The sequence below is a fragment of the Oncorhynchus tshawytscha genome, linkage group LG03, assembly GCF_018296145.1.
Source record: "Oncorhynchus tshawytscha isolate Ot180627B linkage group LG03, Otsh_v2.0, whole genome shotgun sequence".
In the NCBI taxonomy this organism is placed as follows: domain Eukaryota; kingdom Metazoa; phylum Chordata; class Actinopteri; order Salmoniformes; family Salmonidae; genus Oncorhynchus; species Oncorhynchus tshawytscha.
Window position 1 is genome coordinate 11117674 of NC_056431.1, and position 19724 is coordinate 11137397.

General features: G+C 43.1%; 1 protein-coding gene across 3 annotated transcripts in view; it reads right to left on the reverse strand.

Moving 5' to 3' along the window:
- The window catches only part of LOC112245008 (glutamate receptor ionotropic, kainate 2), a 230188-nt gene that overhangs the window by 60054 nt on the left and 150410 nt on the right, over positions 1 to 19724 (reverse strand). For all 3 annotated transcript variants that reach the window (XM_042309814.1, XM_042309807.1, XM_042309811.1), the window contains 2 exons: positions 12356 to 12562; positions 5272 to 5495 (listed from right to left, as the gene is read on the reverse strand). In XM_042309814.1, coding sequence (XP_042165748.1) covers positions 5272 to 5495; positions 12356 to 12562 — 431 coding nt within the window. The remainder of the gene's footprint in view (positions 1 to 5271; positions 5496 to 12355; positions 12563 to 19724) is intronic.

The following is a 19724-nucleotide window of genomic DNA, read 5'->3' on the forward strand; positions in this document are numbered from 1 at the left end:
AATCATGTAAATACAGTAATGTGGTGGTTTTCCCACTGTATCCTGACAGTGTTTCTAAATATGGCATGTAGATCAGTTTGCCTAGGGGGAGCCTAAACCAGTCCTTATAATGTCACCATACAGCATTCACACACACACACACACACACACACACACACACACACACACACACACACACACACACACACACACACACACACACACACATTAGCATAAACCCCCTCACACATACAAAGCACACACACAAGCATACATAGTTAAAATGTGTACACACACATATATATGTACAGTTAGCTTAGTGACCTTTCCAGAGAACGACTGAGGTTTGTGCAACTACACTGTACAGTACATGCATACTACCGAAGCCCTACCATGCCTAGTGTCTAAACAGAGTGACAGGGATATTTGAACACTTACCCAACAACACTTACTTATTGTGATCATTTAAAAAGATAGGTGCATATTCTGAACCAACTTAGATGCCAGTTGCAGCGTTTTATTCTCTTGTGTGATCATATCGCCAGTAACATTGGAAAACACACGTGTATTAACTGTAAAACTGTTTTGGGTGTACAACTGAAAGAGTTACGCTCCCCCAAAAGTCTTAGAGTTAACATCAACTTTTCTTTGTCTTCTTCTCCAGCGTGCCTCAAACGCCGGCCCTAGTCAGGTGAGAGCAACCAGATCAAGGGGAGCGATACAAGACCATGGTGCTTGTCTATGGAGCAGCAAGAGGAACTGCCCCTCTCTACTTTCAGGCTCTGATGATCAAACCCTACACCCCACACTGACTTTGCTACTTTATTGAATAAAAGCATACGTACTATGACTGTGATATGTAGTTGTCCTACCTAGCTATCTTAAGATGAACACAATAACTGTAAGCCGCTCTGGATAAGAGCGTCTGCTAAATTACTAAAATGTAAATGTGAAGGCCTCCCGGGTGGCGCAGAGGTTAAGGGCTGTGCCATCTGAGACTCTGGGTTCGCGCCCAGGCTCTGTCGTAACCGGCCGCGACCGGGAGGTTCGTGGGGCGACGCACAATTGGCATAGCGTCGCCCAGGTTAGGGAGGGGTTGGCCAGTAGGGTTGTCCTTGTCTCATCGCGCACCAGTGACTCCTGTGGCGGGACGGGCGCAGTGCAAGCTAACCAAGGTTGCCAGGTGCACAGTGTTTCCTCTGACACATTGGTGTGGCTGGCTTCCGGGTTGGATGCGCGCTGTGTTAAGAAGCAGTGTGGCTTGGTTGGGTTGTGTATTGGAGGAGGCATGACTTTCAACCTTCGTCTCTCCCGAGCCCGAAAACGTACTTTGCTTAGCATTACACCATCCACAATGCCATTGCTCTTATTTCAATAATAATATCCAGCCTCTAAGGTCAAGATGACAATATAAGAATGAAATGTACTACTACTGGTCAAAAATCATATTAACCATTATGGTATCCATCAAAATAAAATATCAACACAAAACAGTTTATCACATGTAAACGCTAAATGACATTTAAATCTTCTACACTACATCATGATTGAATATTTCAATAAAATGTTAGCGTTCTGTCACGACTTCCGCCGGAGTTGGTCCCTCTTCTTGTTCGAGCGGCATTCGACGGTCGACGTCACCGGCCTTCTAGCCATCACCGATCCACTTTTCATTTTCCGTTTGTTTTGTCTTTGTTTTTTTACACACCTAGTTTCAATTCCCCCATTACATGTTCATTATTTAACCCTCTGGTTTCCCCCATGTTTGTGTGCGTGTTTGTTTTATTGTTCAGGCTGTTACTGACGGCTGGTATTTTGTTGCCGGGTTTTGTTATTACGCCCGTTTATTTTGTGGTACCGGTATTTTTCCAGCACCATAGTATTGTGTTTATACTGGTGATACAGTGCCTTGCGAAAGTATTCGGCCCCCTTGAACTTTGAACTTTGCGACACAATCATGAAGTGGAACGACATTTATTGGATATTTCAAACTTTTTTAACAAATCAAAAACTGAAAAATTGGGCGTGCAAAATTATTCAGCCCCCTTACTTTCAGTGCAGCAAACTCTCTCCAGAAGTTCAGTGAGGATCTCTGAATGATCCAATGTTGACCTAAATGACTAATGATGATAAATACAATCCATCTGTGCGTAATCAAGTCTCCGTATAAATGCACCTGCACTGTGATAGTCTCAGAGGTCCGTTAAAAGCGCAGAGAGCATCATGAAGAACAAGGAACACACCAGGCAGGTCCGAGATACTGTTGTGAAGAAGTTTAAAGCCGGATTTGGATACAAAAAGATTTCCCAAGCTTTAAACATCCCAAGGAGCACTGTGCAAGCGATAATATTGAAATGGAAGGAGTATCAGACCACTGCAAATCTACCAAGACCTGGCCGTCCCTCTAAACTTTCAGCTCATACAAGGAGAAGACTGATCAGAGATGCAGCCAAGAGGCCCATGATCACTCTGGAGGAACTGCAGAGATCTACAGCTGAGGTGGGAGACTCTGTCCATAGGACAACAATCAGTCGTATATTGCACAAATCTGGCCTTTATGGAAGAGTGGCAAGAAGAAAGCCATTTCTTAAAGATATCCATAAAAAGTGTCATTTAAAGTTTGCCACAAGCCACCTGGGAGACACACCAAACATGTGGAAGAAGGTGCTCTGGTCAGATGAAACCAAAATTGAACTTTTTGACAACAATGCAAAACGTTATGTTTGGCGTAAAAGCAACACAGCTCATCACCCTGAACACACCATCCCCACTGTCAAACATGGTGGTGGCAGCATCATGGTTTGGGCCTGCTTTTCTTCAGCAGGGACAGGGAAGATGGTTAAAATTGATGGGAAGATGGATGGAGCCAAATACAGGACCATTCTGGAAGAAAACCTGATGGAGTCTGCAAAAGACCTGAGACTGGGACAGAGATTTGTCTTCCAACAAGACAATGATCCAAAACATAAAGCAAAATCTACAATGGAATGGTTCAAAAAATAAACATATCCAGGTGTTAGAATGGCCAAGTCAAAGTCCAGACCTGAATCCAATCGAGAATTTGTGGAAAGAACTGAAAACTGCTGTTCACAAATGCTCTCCATCCAACCTCACTGAGCTAGAGCTGTTTTGCAAGGAGGAATGGGAAAAAATGTCAGTCTCTCGATGTGCAAAACTGATAGAGACATACCCCAAGCGACTTACAGCTGTAATCGCAGCAAAAGGTGGCGCTACAAAGTATTAACTTAAGGGGGCTGAATAATTTTGCACGCCCAATTTTTCAGTTTTGATTTGTTAAAAAAGTTTGAAATATCCAATAAATGTCGTTCCACTTCATGATTGTGTCCCACTTGTTGTTGATTCTTCACCAAAAAATACAGTTTTATATCTTTATGTTTGAAGCCTGAAATGTGGCAAAAGGTCGCAAAGTTCAAGGGGGCCGAATACTTTCGCAAGGCACTGTATCTTGTATTAAATACCTTGTCCACGCATCTCAGCTCTCCTGCGCCTGACTCCTTTTACCAGTTACCCATAGCCTTGACACGTTCTCTGTAAATGTTATGCTAAAGTTCCTACAGGACTGGCCCTATTCTCCACCAGTGGACCAGTGACTGCATCTGAAATGGCACCCTATTCCTTATATAGTGCACTTCTTTTGACCAGAGCCCCATGGGCCCAGACCAAAAGTAGTGCATTATATAGGAAATATGATTTCAGACACAGCCAGTTATTAGGTATCAGAGGGCTATGCTGACCCAATGTGTGCACAGGTTCAGATGCTGATAACTTGCCAATCAACTAATCCTGATGAGTTTGACAACACACACACCGGCTGACCTCAAGTTCTAACACACACCAGCTGACCTCAAGATCTAACACACACCAGCTGACCTCAAGATCTAACACACACCAGCTGACCTCGCCTCCTGACAACAAACATAAAATCCTCACTCTTCATACCCTCTCTTCAGTTCTCCAATAATCCTACAAAAACCCAGTCTCTCTATACTGGACAAACAAGTGATCAACCTTACAAATGAACAAGCTTTTTAAATTGTCAACCACTTCTGTCCTTTTTCTAAGTCACTGTCATAACTAGCAGGTTCTTACTGTGCTGATATTATTCCTATGTAGATTCTATGACCCGATATGTTTGAGGCAAGGTGGAGAAAAGAAAAGACAGTAGAGACTTCGAGACACTTGAGACAACACGGGGGGGGCAGCAGCCGCTCACACCAACGAGCACACACATACATACACACATACAGTACCAGTCAAATGTTTGGACACAACTACTGCACTCACTCAAGGGTTTTTCTTTATTTTATATATATCAATATAACGAAGTGTTTCATTAGATGACCTGGCCTCCACAAGCACCCGACCTCAACCCAATTGAGATGGTTTAAGATGAGTTAGACTGCAGAGTGAAGGAAAAGCAGCCAAGCATAAGTTGGAAAAGCATTCCAGGTGAAGCTGGTTGAGAGAATGCCAAGAGTGTGCAAAGCTGTCATCAAGGCAAAGGGTGGCTACTTTGAAGAACCTCAGATATAAAATATATTTTGATTTGTTTAACACTTTTTTGGTTATTACACAATTCCATATGTGTTATTTCATAGTGTTGATGTCTTCACTATGTAGAAAATAGTAAAAATAAAGAAAAACCCTGGAATGAGTAGGTGTGTCCAAACTTTTGACTGGTACCCCACATACACACATACCGCACACACACAGTCCTGAAACGGCTGGTTTAACTTTTCTGATCGTAAGGTTTGTGTTTGTGTGCATTATCTCCTGAGCAGCAGATAGTTGTGGCAGACCAGGGAACAGCAGTGATGTGTGGAGACACAGAGACTTCCCAGGAATCACTTAACAGCAGCTGCCTGCTGCCTCTCTAGAGCAGCCTGCCGATAGAGAGGCCCTCCCTCCATTATACTGGGAGAGAAGGCTGAAAGGGAACCATAGGGAACTGTCTTCGTGTGTTGGAAAATCTACTTTCCCCAGATATATAGACTTTTATCTATGTACCTTTTTCTTCAAAGTTGCATTATTAAAAGTTTGAGTGAATGTGTTTCTGAGTTTTTCAGTATAGGGCTTGGTTATAAAGTCTGTGTCATCTGAGTAAGTAGGTGACGATAAACTATCAGATATTGTCCACTTAGTGTCAAGATCGTAACATACTCACAGAGAGGTTATCCTGTTAGTCAGATGGAGCAAGGTTAAATAATTAAGACGTTGGCATATAATAGTGTGTGAATGAATTTTCGGTGATCACTGGAACTGACATGTTACCTGGCTATGACAAACAGCACACAACTGACACCCAAGTAAGCCAGCAGAATATACATCCAGATATCGGGTGAGAGGGGGTTGAGAAAGGAGAAGACCCCAGGGTTGGTTCCGTTGGGCTTGCGGTAGAGGATACTTATCCCCAGTGTCATGAAGGGCTTGGAGAAGTCGATGACCTTCTCCCTCACGTAGGTGATGGCCAGGGGAGCCACTGCCAGATCAGCTTTCTGTCAACAGACAACATAAAAGGGAAGAAGGATAGGCTGTAAGTCAGAGACGCAGGAAGCGTTTAGAGCCAATCAAATTAAGAAAACAGGGCCTTTACACATCACAGAGTCTGTCCCACGGCACTTAGGAGGAAATTTAGAGCCCTTCTAGCTCTCTCTCTCTCTCTCTCTCTCTCTCTCTCTCTCTCTCTCTCTCTCTCTCCATCTCTCTCTCACTCGCTCCTCCACACAATCTCTCCCTCACAACCTCCCTCCCTTTTTATACGCTCTTTCTATGCCTCCATCTCACATACATCCTTTCCTTGTCTGACGTTGATCCTTAACTAAGGCAACCCCCCCTCCCATCATGTTCAACCATCGCCATACTCATAAGAACACAGACATCTACATTTTATATTGTGTCTCTGATCAGAGAGGATCATATTTAGTTATTTCATAACAACCCTATTTCTTCACAACACCGAATTAGGGGTTCTACTTTTTTATCTTTATTCTTCCACAGCCTCATCACTCATATTCCATCCATACGTATCCCTCTGCCATGGCTCAGAGTGTGAGTCCTTCTTTCATGTTAATACAGTATGTTGAACTTGACCTTTCAATCACATCCGAAACGTCCTAACCAATCCGGTCTCTCTATGTGGGGTTAAACCTCTGTGTGGTTGATCAATCTGCAGCTCCATTGTGACACAGGTACATGCTAAACACTGACAGCAAGGTCAGCAACATCATTTCACAATGAAATATCCTGTTTGTCACCATCAAGGTTGTCATACATCAATCTATATTGAATGAGGTGGTTTGGTCTTAGCCACTATAATGTATGAAGAACTATTTCTGATATTAAACAGGACATCATCTGTAGTCATACGAGGTAGGATGTCTATATCTGTTCTATGTCTTTTAAGGCCAAATTATGTGACGCAATACGATTTAGATCACTTCATGTAGCTCATGAATAGGTCCTATGTCAACTGAATGTATCCAGGTGCATCTACAGTACTCTAGTTCTATGACTCAAAGCATTAGTCAGAGAGTACCAGTGATTTCCTTCAACTTCATTTGATTGGATATGTTCAGCTTCTTCAGCTCAATTCACCATGTCCTGGTGAGCCGAGCTAGTATACTCCAACTCCTGTGAAGGGTTGTCCAGGCCAATTACTGTCTGTTTTGTCCACCACAGATCCTGCTTGCCTACAGTATATATACAGTGGGGCAAAAAAGTATTTAGTCAGCCACCAATTGTGCAAGTTCTCCCACTTAAAAAGATGAGAGAGGCCTGTAATTTTCATCATAGGTACACTTCAACTATGACAGACAAAATGAAAAAAAAAAAAACCAGAAAATCACATTGTACAATTTTGAATGAATTTATTTGCAAATTATGGTGGAAAATGAGTATTTGGTCACCTACAAACAAGCAAGATTTCTGGCTCTCACAGACCTGTAACTTCTTCTTTAAGAGGCTCCTCTGTCCTCCACTCATTACCTGTATTAATGGCACCTGTTTGAACTTGTTATCAGTATAAAAGACACCTGTCCACAACCTCAAACAGTCACACTCCAAACTCCACTATGGCCAAGACCAAAGAGCTGTCAAAGGACACCAGAAACAAAATTGTAGACCTGCACCAGGCTGGGAAGACTGAATCTGCAACAGGTAAGCAGCTTGGTTTGAAGAAATCAACTGTGGGAGCAATTATTAGGAAATGGAAGACATACAAGACCACTGATAATCTCCCTCGATCTGGGGTTCCACGCAAGATCTCACCCCGTGGGGTCAAAATGATCACAAGAACGGTGAGCAAAAATCCCAGAACCACACGGGGGGACCTAGTGAGTGACCTGCAGAGAGCTGGGACCAAAGTAACAAAGCCTACCATCAGTAACACACTACGCCGCCAGGGACTCAAATCCTGCAGTGCCAGACGTGTCCCCCTGCTTAAGCCAGTACATGTCCAGGCCCGTCTGAAGTTTGCTAGAAAGCATTTGGATGATCCAGAAGAAGATTGGGAGAATGTCATATGGTCAGATGAAACCAAAATATAACTTTTTGGTAAAAACTCAACTCTTCGTGTTTGGAGGACAAAGAATGCTGAGTTGCATCCAAAGAACACCATACCTACTGTGAAGCATGGGGGTGGAAACATCATGCTTTGGGGCTGTTTTTCTGCAAAGGGACCAGAACGACTGATCCGTGTAAAGGAAAGAATGAATGGGGCCATGTATCGTGAGATTTTGAGTGAAAACCTCCTTCCATCAGCAAGGGCATTGAAGATGAAACGTGGCTGGGTCTTTCAGCATGACAATGATCCCAAACACACCGCCCGGGCAACGAAAGAGTGGCTTCGTAAGAAGTATTTCAAGGTCCTGGAGTGGCCTAGCCAGTCTCCAGATCTCAACCCCATAGAAAATCTTTGGAGGGAGTTGAAAGTCCGTGTTGCCAAGCAACAGCCCCAAAACATCACTGCTCTAGAGGAGATCTGCATGGAGGAATGGGCCAAAATACCAGGAACAGTGTGTGAAAACCTTGTGAAGACTTACAGAACATTTTTGACCTCTGTCATTGCCAACAAAGGGTATATAACAAAGTATTGAGATAAACTTTTGTTATTGACCAAATACTTATTTTCCACCATCCTTTGCAAATAAATTAATTAAAAATCCTACAATGTGATTTTCTGGATTTTTATTTCTTCTCATTTTGTCTGTCATAGTTGAAGTGTACCTATGATGAAAATTACAGGCCTCTCTCATCTTTTTGGGAGAACTTGCACAATTGGTGGCTGACTAAATACTTTTTTGCCCCACTGTAAGTCCCAAAAGCCGCCCTATTCCCTATAAAGTGCACTACGTTAGAGCTCTGGTCAAAAGTATGGCACTACAGCATGTAGGAAATAGGGTGCCATTTGGGATACATCGTTTGCTGTCTAGAGATTTATTTTCCCTTTTGTACTTTAACCATTTGTACATCGTTACAACACTGTATATATACATAATAGGACATTTGTAACGTCTTTATTATTTTGAAACTTCTGTGAGTGGAATGTTTACTGTTCATTTTTATTGTTTATTTCACTTTTGTATATTATCTACCTCACTAATGTTAACATATGTTTCCCATGCCAATAAAGCCCCTTGAATTGAATTGAATTGATAGGTGGGTCTATATCTACATAATGGCCAACGCTCCAATCACCTCACAGGAATTGTGCCCTGTGTGTGTCAAATCCCTGGGATCCCTCTCCCTCCAGCCTCCGCATGATCAAAACAAACATGGCTGTCGGTCCAGTGTACCACAGTTGAGGGAGATGCAGTGTTATTTAATGGGGTCAGATATTGAGTATTGGCTGTGGTGAGCCTGTTATTTTTCTCCCTGCCTGTGCACAGCTTATACAATCCTGGTCTTACTTTGTCAAACTTAATGATATAGTCCGTGGGCAGTATGTATGTGTGAGAGTGTGTGTGTGTGTGTGTGTGTGTGTGTGTGTGTGTGTGTGTGTGTGTGTGTGTGTGTGTGTGTGTGTGTGTGTGTGTGTGTGTGTGTGTGTGTGTGTGTGTGTGTGTGTGTGTGTTTGTTTTAATAAGCTCTGCAGTGGAAACAAGTCAAGCCAGAATCCTTGCTGTACACCAGGTCAGGAACCAGGTATGGAGCTGATGTCTCTCTCTACCTCTCTCTTTCTCTCTCTCTCTCTCTCTCTTGCTCTCTCTCACTCTCTCCCTCAATCTCTCTTTACCTCTCTGTCTCTACAGAGAGGTCTCTTGACACAATGATGAAAATAATCATGGCCTCTAAACCTTCAAGCTGCATACTGGACCCTATTCCAACTAAACTACTGAAAGAGCTGCTTCCTGTGCTTGGCCCTCCTATGTTGAACATAATAAACGGCTCTCTATCCACCGGATGTGTACCAAACTCACTAAAAGTGGCAGTAATAAAGCCTCTCTTGAAAAAGCCAAACCTTGACCCAGAAAATATAAAAAACTATCGGCCTATATCGAATCTTCCATTCCTCTCAAAAATTTTAGAAAAGGCTGTTGCGCAGCAACTCACTGCCTTCCTGAAGACAAACAAAGTATACGAAATGCTTCAGTCTGGTTTTAGACCCCATCATAGCACTGAGACTGCACTTGTGAAGGTGGTAAATGACCTTTTAATGGCATCAGACCGAGGCTCTGTATTCTGTCCTCGTGCTCCTAGACCTTAGTGCTGCTTTTGATACCATCGATCACCACATTCTTTTGGAGAGATTGGAAACCCAAATTGATCTACACGGACAAGTTCTGGCCTGGTTTAGATCTTATCTGTCGGAAAGATATCAGTTTGTCTCTGTGAATGGTTTGTCCTCTGACAAATCAACTATAAATTTCGGTGTGCCTCAAGGTTCCGTTTTAGGACCACTATTGTTTTCACTATATATTTTACCTCTTGGGGTTGTCATTCGAAAACATAATGTTAACTTTCACTGCTATGCGGATGACACACAGCTGTACATTTCAATGAAACATGGTGAAGCCCCAAAATGTTCAAACGTTCTACTTTTAAACTCGGACAAAACAGAGATGCTTGTTCTAGGTCCCAAGAAACAAAGATATCTTCTGTTGAATCTGACAATTAATCTTAATGGTTGTACAGTCGTCTCAAATAAAACTGTGAAGGACCTCGGCGTTACTCTGGACCTGTCACGTTCTGACCTTTATTTCCTTTGTTTTGTCATTATTTAGTATGGTCAGGGCGTGAGTTGGGTGGGCAGTCTATGTTTGTTTTTCTATGATTTGGGTATTTCTATGTTTCGGCCTAGTATGGTTCTCAATCAGAGGCAGGTGTCATTGGTTGTCTCTGATTGAGAATCATACTTAGGTAGCCTGGGTTTCACTGTGTGTTTGTGGGTGACTGATCCTGTCTCTGTGTTTGCACCAGATAGGACTGTTTTGAGTTTTCACATTTCTTGTTTTTGTTAGTTTGTTCATGTGAAGGGATTTATTAAAACATGAATCAAAACAACCACGCTGCGCTTTGGTCCGCCTCTCGTTCAGATGAAGAAATCCATGACAGGACCCTGATCTCTCTTTTGAAGAACATATCAAGACAATTTCAAGGACAGCTGTTTTCCATCTACGTAACATTGCAAAAGTCAGAAACTTTCTGTCCAAAAATGATGCAGAAAAATTAATCCATGCTTTTGTCACTTCTAGGTTAGACTACTGCAATGCTCTACTTTCCGGCTACCCAGATAAAGCATTAAATAAACTTCAGTTAGTGCTAAATATGGCTGCTAGAATCCTGACTAGAACCAAAAAATTTGATCATATTACTCCAGTGCTAGCCTCCCTACACTGGCTTCCTGTCAAAGCAAGGGCTGATTTCAAGGTTTTACTGCTAACCTACAAAGCATTACATGGGCTTGCTCCTACCTATCTCTGTGATTTGGTCCTGCCGTACATACCTACACGTATGCTATGGTCACAAGACGCAGGCCTCCTAATTGTCCCTAGAATTTCTAAGCAAACAGCTGGAGGCAGGGCTTTCTCCTATAGAGCTCCATTTTTATGGAACGGTCTGCCTACCCATGTCAGAGACACAAACTCGGTCTCAACCTTTAAGTCTTTACTGAATACTCATCTCTTCAGTGGGTCATATGATTGAGTGTAGTCTGGCCCAGGAGTGGGAAGGTGAACGGAAAGGCTCTGGAGCAACGAACCGCCCTTGCTGTCTCTGCCTGGCCGGTTCCCCTCTTTCCACTGGGATTATCTGCCTCTAAACCTATTACAGGGGCTGAGTCACTGGCTTACTGGGGCTCTCTCATACCGTCCCTGGGAGAGGTGCGTCACCTGAGTGGGTTGAGTCACTGATGTGATCATCCTGTCTGGGTTGGCGCCCCCCCCCCTTGGGTTGTGCCGTGGCGGAGATCTTTGTGGGCTATACTCAGCCTTGTCTCAGGATGGTAAGTTGGTGGTTGAAGATATCCCTCTAGTGGTGTGGGGGCTGTGCTTTGGCAAAGTGGGTGGGGTTATATCCTTCCTGTTTGGCCCTGTCCGGGGTTGTCCTTGGATGGGGCCACAGTGTCTCCTGACCCCTCCTGTCTCAGCCTCCACTATTTATGCTGCAGTAGTTTATGTGTCAGGGGGCTAGGGTCAGTTTGTTATATCTGGAGTACTTCTCCTGTCCTATTCGGTGTCCTGTGTGAATTTAAGTGTGCTCTCTCTAATTCTCTCTTTCTCTCTTTCTTTCTCTCTCTCGGAGGACCTGAGTCCTAGGACCATGCCTCAGGACTACCTGACATGATGACTCCTTGCTGTCCCCAGTCCACCTGGCCGTGCTGCTGCTCCAGTTTCAACTGTTCTGCCTTATTATTATTGGACCATGCTGGTCATTTATGAACATTTGAACATCTTGGCCATGTTCTGTTATAATCTCCACCCGGCACAGCCAGAAGAGGACTGGCCACCCCACATAGCCTGGTTCCTCTCTAGGTTTCTTCCTAGGTTTTGGCCTTTCTAGGGAGTTTTTCCTAGCCACCGTGCTTCTACACCTGCATTGCTTGCTGTTTGGGGTTTTAGGCTGGGTATCTGTACAGCACTTTGAGATATCAGCTGATGTACGAAGGGCTATATAAATAAATTTGATTTGATTTGATTTACCTCTCTACCTCTCTATTTCTTTGTCATTGTCTCTCTCCCTCTCTCACTAAGCCAAAAACATGTTTGTCATACAAAATGCAGCTATACCAACCCTTGTCACACACACATCAGACAAAATACATTCCCTCCTACGCCCTCTAGCTGTTTACCACCTCATTAATTAACCTTGAATCATTTACATAGATCATTTCCGAGTAGTGAGGTAGGTTCAGACTCACGTGGTCGATCAGCTCCTTGACCATGCCGTTCCACTGGCCCGTGGTCTCGTCCTGGGCCCCGTAGCGGCCGTCCTCCACCAGACGCAACTCGTAGGTGAACCCCAGGATGCTAGCCAGCTCCCTCAGCAGGTCGATGCAGTAACCCTCAAAGCGGTCGTTACCGTAAAGGGGCTTGTCTGACTTCTTGAACATCACATAGGGCTCCACCTGTTAGGTTGGAGAGAGGACAGGGGTGGACGAACACTGGATCAGTCTCTGGAGGTATGGATTAGTATCTTTTCCACTCTGATAAGGCCTTTCTGTGAGTGTGCTTGATGTGTGAGATAGGCTCAAAGCCTGACGTGCCTGGACACACACTGGCTACATGAGAGAGGGAGGGGAACAGAGGGGGAAGGACCACTGCTGCTAAAACCAGGAGGGTGTGTGTCTGTGGTTGTGTGTGTGTGTGTGTTCTGTGTGAGAGAGAGAGAGTGTGTGTGTGTGTGTGTGTGTGTGTGTGTGTGTGTGTGTGTGTGTGTGTGTGTGTGTGTGTGTGTGTGTGTGTGTGTGTGTGTGTGTGTGTGTGTGTGCACGCGCGTGTGTGTGTGCACGTGTGTGTGTCTGTGGAGTATTGGGATGCAGTCTCAGAAATGTGGCACAAGGTACATGGAGTGATGGAAGCATGACCATAATAAGAGATAATCCTCCATATCTCTGACTCGGTCCTCCCCTCCTCTCCTCTAAGGCTGAACATGCTGGCTGGGGGCCTGTCCCTGTCCCTGTCCCTGGCTCTCAGGCCACCAGATGCTTTGTAAATAAGATCAGAGATGCTGATAAACTGACACAAAAGAACAGGAGCCAGCACATCCTCTTTGTTAGTACGAACAGCTGGGGAGATTACTAATGTCCTCTTTCACGCTCTGGATCCTCTCTTCCCCTCCCTTTCTCGTTCGCTGCCTCTCACTCTCACTGTCGCTTTTTCTCTACCCCACTCACCCTTTATCTACTATATCTCTCTCTCATGTCTCTCTCTCTTTCTATCCCTCTCTCCCCTCTACCCCCATCTCTCTCAGTAAAATCAGGCAGAGAATATATTATCAAACAGGTGTTGTTTACCATGTAATTGTGGCATGCCATGGTACAAACAAAATCATGTTGGATCTCAACCAGCTTTTACACATTTTACTGGCTCAGAGATTTTATGAGAACAAGAATGTGCTAACACATAGAGTAGCTTTATTGGTCAGTGGTGGAAAAAGTACTCAAATGTCATACTTAAAAAAGAAAAAGTAAAAAAACCTTACTAGAAAATGACTCAAGTAAAATTGAAAGTCACCCAGTTAAATACTACTTAAGTAAAAGTCTAAAAGTATTTGGTTTGAAGTATATTTCAGTATCAAAAGTAAATGTAATTGAAAAAATATACTTAAGTATCAAAAGTACAAGTAAAAGTATAAATAATTTAAAATTGCTTATATTTTGCAAACCAGACAGCCCAATTTTCTGTTTTTGGTATTATTTACAGATAGCCAAGTTCACACTACAACACGCAGACATCATTTGCAAATTAAGCTTTTGTGTTTCATGAGTCCACCGAATCAGAGGCAATAGGGATTTCCAGAGATGTTCTCTTGATAAGTGTGTGAATTGAGTCATTTTCCTGTCCTGCTAAGCATTCAAAATGTAACAAGTACTTTTGGATGACATGGAAAATGTATGGATTAAAAAGTACATTATTTTCTTTAGGAATATAGTGAAGTAAAAGTAAAACTTGTCAAGAATATAAATAGTAAAGTACAGACACCAAAAAAACCTACTTAAGTAGTACCTTAAAGTATTTTTACTTAAGTACTTTACACCACCGCTATTGGTAAAGATACTGTAAAAGAGGGTTATATCGCCCTTCGCCCCCAAACACTTCTCATTCTCAGTCTATAACAGCCTCTACATATTCAGAATTCATATCAGCCACTGCCATTGATTGACAATGTTGTGCTTTTAGACAGTCACAGACAATCTAGCTGTTACATATAGTGTCTGACAGTGCCTGAGCACACCTACTGTAGGGTGCTATACAGGGCTCCGTTTAATGATGAAACCTTGATGAAAGAATGGTTCAAAAAAGTACTGTCCACATTATGGCTCAATTCGAGAGGGACTCAATTCAAGAGGGACTCAATTCGAGAGGGACACACACACACACACACAGGCATGTGCACACAGCAGGTCAGAAATAGTGTGCACTAGGTCTACTGGGCCTTTATCTTCTAAAAAAGCAGCAAAAGTGTCTTCTATTCCACAAGATCTCTGTCAAATAACCCACCAAGCTGTCAGAATCTGGAAGCCCTGTTTAAGTATGTGTGTATCACCATGGAAATGGAGCCGTGGTACTATACAGACTGAGAGTGAATGACTGTGCATGGCGGTCTGTTTTTCAAACCCACACATACGCTTTCCTTTCACACTGACTCATCCAAACACAAACCAAGAGAGACCGACATTAGAACTAATGAATTACTGACATTGCATTGAGACATCGTCCAATATTGGATTCTTTAGTGGGTCAAGCTGCATGTCTATTGTCTTTCTCCCAATAATGAATTTGTCATCCAAGTTTCGGGTGTTTTAGAGTAATATCTGAAAGTCTTAGACCTTGAAAAATCTCTTCAGTCTGAGGCTGTGAGGTGAACGGCTTTGTGATACACTGAGGCTATCCAACATACAATAGAAGTAGCAAAACATCATACACATTGCATTCGGACAGTATTCAGGCCCCTTGACTTTTCCTACATTTTGTTACGTTACAGCCTTATTCTCATCAATCTACACCCCATAATGACAAAGCGAAAACAGGATTTTAGACATTTTTTACAAATGTATAAAACATTTTAAAAAATAAATACCTTATTCATATAAGTACTCAGACTCTTTGCTATGAGACTCAAAATTGAGGTGCATCCTGTTTCCATTGATCATCCTTGAGATGTTTCTACAACTTGATTAGAGTCCACCTGTGTTGAATTCAATTGATTGGACATGATTTGGAAAGGCACACACCTGTCTATATAAGCTCCCAAAGTTGACAGCGCATGTCAGAGCAAAAACCAAGCCATGAGGTCGAAGGAAGCTCCGAGACAGGATTGTGTCGAGGCACAGATCTGGGGCGGCAGGGTACCAAAAAATTAGTGCAGCATTGAAGGTCCCCAATAACAAATTGGCCTCCATTCTTAAATGGAAGAAGTTTGGAGCCACCAAGACTCACCAACTGAGCAATCGGGGGAGAAGGACCTTGGTCAGGGAGGTGACTAAGAACCCGATGGTCACTGGGACAGAGCTCCAGAGTTCCTCTGTGTAGATAGGAGAACCTTCCTGGAGGACAACCATCTCTGCAGCACTCCACCGATCAGGCCTTTATGGTAGAGTGGCCAGACTGAAGCCACTCCTCAGTAAAAGGCACATGACAGTCCACTTGGAGTTTCCCAAAAGGCACCTAAAGAACTCTCAGACCATGAGATATGAGACTCTCTGGTCTGATGAAACCAAGATTGAACTCTTTGGCCTGAATGCCAAGCGGCACGCCTGAAGGAAACCTGTGGGGATGTTTTTCAGCGGCAGGGACTGGGAGTCTAGTCAGGATCGAGGGAAAGATGAATGGAGCAAAGTACAGAGAGATCCTTGCTGAAAACCTGCTCCAGACTGGGGTGAAGGCTCACCTTCCAACAGGACAATGACGGTAAGCACACAGCCAAAACAACATAGGAGTGGCTTCGGGACAAGACTCTGAATGTCCTTGAGTGGCCCAGCCAGAGCCCGGACTTGAACCCGATTGAAAATCTCTAGAGAGATCTGAAAATAGCTGTGCAGCGACACTCCCCATCCAACCTGACAGAGCTTGTGAGGATCTGCAGAGAAGAATGGAAGAACCTCCCCAAATACAGGTGTGCCAAGCTTGTAATATCATACAGTCTAAAGGCTGTAATCGCTGCCAAAGGATCTTCAACAAAGTACTGAGTAAAGGGTCTGAAAACCTATGTAAACGTCATATTTCAGTTTATTCTTTATTCTTAGGAACTTTTATTTATTTTTTACTATTTTTGCTTTGTCATTATGGGGTATTGGTGTAGATTGATGATAAAAAATAAAGAATTGAATACATTTTTAGAATAAGGTTGTAACGTAACAAAATGTGTAAAAAGTCAATGGGTCTGAATACTCTCTGAATGCACTGTACATACCGAGTGGTATAACTGATTGCTTTGGTTTGGGGAGATTATTCTCTGAGCACTACAACAATCTCACGTCAGGAAATTGAAAGGGATCAATAATATAGCCAACTAGCCTAATGATCTGCTATCCAACTCAAAGAGATGTCTCTTTCTCTCTCTTTCTCCCCCTCTTTCTCTGTCTCGTTTTCTCTCTCTCTCTCCCTCCAACACTTTCTATCTCCTTCACTAGCTTTCTCTTTCTCTCTTGTCTCCTATATTGGTCCTTTTAAACATTCCCACCCTCTCTATCTATCTATGACCTTATCAGCAACTCTCCTCCTCTTTCTGTTTATAACCTAGTCAGAGGAGTGGTGTTGAGCCAGCTAAAACGAGGAGGGCATTTAAGGGCATAAAGGTGCGATGCATGATGGGTAGTCTGGCAAAGCCACCTGAAGTTTAACTTTGAAGCAGATATGGCCTCTGTGCAGTGTACTCAGAAAGTATTTGATGTATAGTATTTGAAAGGGGGAAAGATTTAGTAAACCAATTAAGAACATCTAGAAATCAGAGCAGGTGGTGAGAGAGAGAAAGAAAGAGAAAGAGAGTGAGAGAGAGAGAGAGACAGAGAGAGAGACAGAAAGAGACAAAGAGAGAGAAGACACTGACAAAGGCGACCGAAAAGCTTCTATAAAGCTACTATAAACCTAACAGAGAATTGAACATTTTACGTTTAAATCAAATACCCTGCTGTAGCTCATTCATGCAGTCAAATGACTAGTGGCCTCATGGGTGGAATGTTATCATTTATATACGCTACCGTTCAAAAGTTTGGGGTCACTTAGAAATGTCCTTGTTTTTGAAAGAAAAGCACTTTTTAAATTTTTTAAATTTTACCCCCTATTTCTCCCCAATTTCGTGGTATCTAATTGTTAGTAGCTACTATCTTGTCTCATCACTACAACTCGAGAGAGACGAAGGTTGAAAGTCATGCGTCCTCCGATACACAAACCAACCAAGCCACACTGCTTCTTAACACAGTGCACATCCAACCCGGAAGCCAGTCACACCAATATGTCGGAGGAAATACCGTGCACCTGGCAGCCTTGGTTAGCGTGCACTGCGCCCGGCCCGACACAGGAGTCGCTGGTGCGCGATGAGACAAGGATATCCCTACTGGCCAAGCCCTCCCTAACCTGGACGACGCTATGCCAATTGTGCGTCGCCCCACGACCTCCCGGCCGCGGCCGGTTACGACAGAGCCTGGGCGCGAACCCAAGAAAAGCACATTTTTTGTCCTTTAAAATAACATCAAATTGATCAGAAATACAGTGTAGACATTTTTCATATTATAAATGACTATTGTAGCTGGAAACGGCTGACTTTTAATGGAACATCTACATTGGCGTACAGAGGCCCGTTATCAGCAACCATCACTCTTGTGTTCCAATGGCACGTTGTTTAGTTAATCCAAGTTTATCATTTTAAAAGGCTAATTGATCATTAGAAAACCCTTTTGCAATTATGTTAGCACAGCTGAAAACTGTTGTCCTGATTAAATAAGCAAATAAAACTGGCCTATAATTTAGGTGTATATGTATATTTTTTTAACAGACATAAATCTGGTGTTTTTTTTTCAAACGTCTCTGTTATATTTCAGTCTTCTGTGATGTATTTAAAGTGTATTATTGGGATGCTAACAAAACAATTGTACATTTCAACTCTATATCTGACATGGTACAGGTGTCTTATTTTTTAAGCCCATAACCATGTGTGTCACGACTTCTACCGAAGGTGGCTCCTCTCCCTGTTCGGGCGGCATTCGGCGGTCGGCGTCGGGACTGCTAGCCATCACAGATCCCTTTTTCCTTTTCTGTTTGTTTTGTCTTTGGTTCTTTTTCACACCTGGTTTCATTTGCATTAATATCTGTGTGTATAATGGTACCTGTTGCCTGCCTAAGTTTGTGCGGGATTAGTCTTTTATTGTGATGTGATCGGTTGGATTTACCGTTATTTGTTTTCACGGTTACGTAAAGTCTATGAGTGTCGGAACTTTGTTTGTTCCTCCGTGCGTTTTGCACGGGTTCTCTGTTAACGAGGGCGTTGTCCTCTTCGGTTGTGCCATTCCTGTGTTGGTGGACGGTCTTATTAAAACACTCTTCTCAGACATCCCTGCTCTCCTGCGCCTGACTCCTACACCAACCACCTAGACGCACCTTATCACAATGTGTGTGAGGTGTATACTTTGGTTTCAAAGTAGGTTTGTTTACGACTACCAAGAAACACTCTGTGTGACCCTGATTCAGCCCACTGCAGTAAAAGGTTAAGAAGGCAGAACCACAACTTCTCATACAACAAAGATAGGGGCTAACGAGTAGTCAAGAATAATTACCAATGTAAAACATTCACCCATGAGGACATCAATTGTAACATACATGAATGCCCCAGCATGCTAATAAGGTTTGTTTGTAATGGACGTGGACAGTCCTTTAGCCCCCCTCCCACTGTTAGACATAAACTGTAATCTCCTCTCTCTGAATAGGCCTCTTTCTCAGTGCTGCAATGTTTGTCATTGGAATATGTGTTATCTAACACAATGAGCACAATGTAGCTATTGTCAGCCCGTTAGCAGCGTATAACCTCTCACCTTCTGTCAACTGTGAAAGAGTGTAATTATCATAAACAGGCAGTGAGCCCATTAACACCTAACACTGTTTTATTAGTCTGTCTGTCTGTCCGCAGGACAACACATTCAAGTATTATACAACACTGATTTTTCACCATGATTATATTATTTTCAATGTGGTCCTGAATACATTCTGCGGGAAATGTTCTTCCCTGGAAATTGAATTATGAGCGGATAACAGCGCTTTAATCCCAATTAATCGTTTAAACACAGTGTCCGTGTATGCGTGCCTGCGTGTGCATGTGTTTGTGCAGACACGCTTTGTGTGTGTGTGTGGGAGGAGGGCTGAGGTCAGATCCACAGGAAGTGTCTGACAACATTACACGCTAGCTACACGCTACAAGGTCTTACATGCCACCTCCTGATCCTGTCTCGTGTTGTGATCCTCCGCAGATGGAGAACTAGAAGCATCTTTCATTTCAAACAGTGAGGGAGGAAAGGAAATCTAAACAGGCTAGCTAGCTATCTCTGTATAGCAAAGTTTTTAAAGTACTTCTGTATT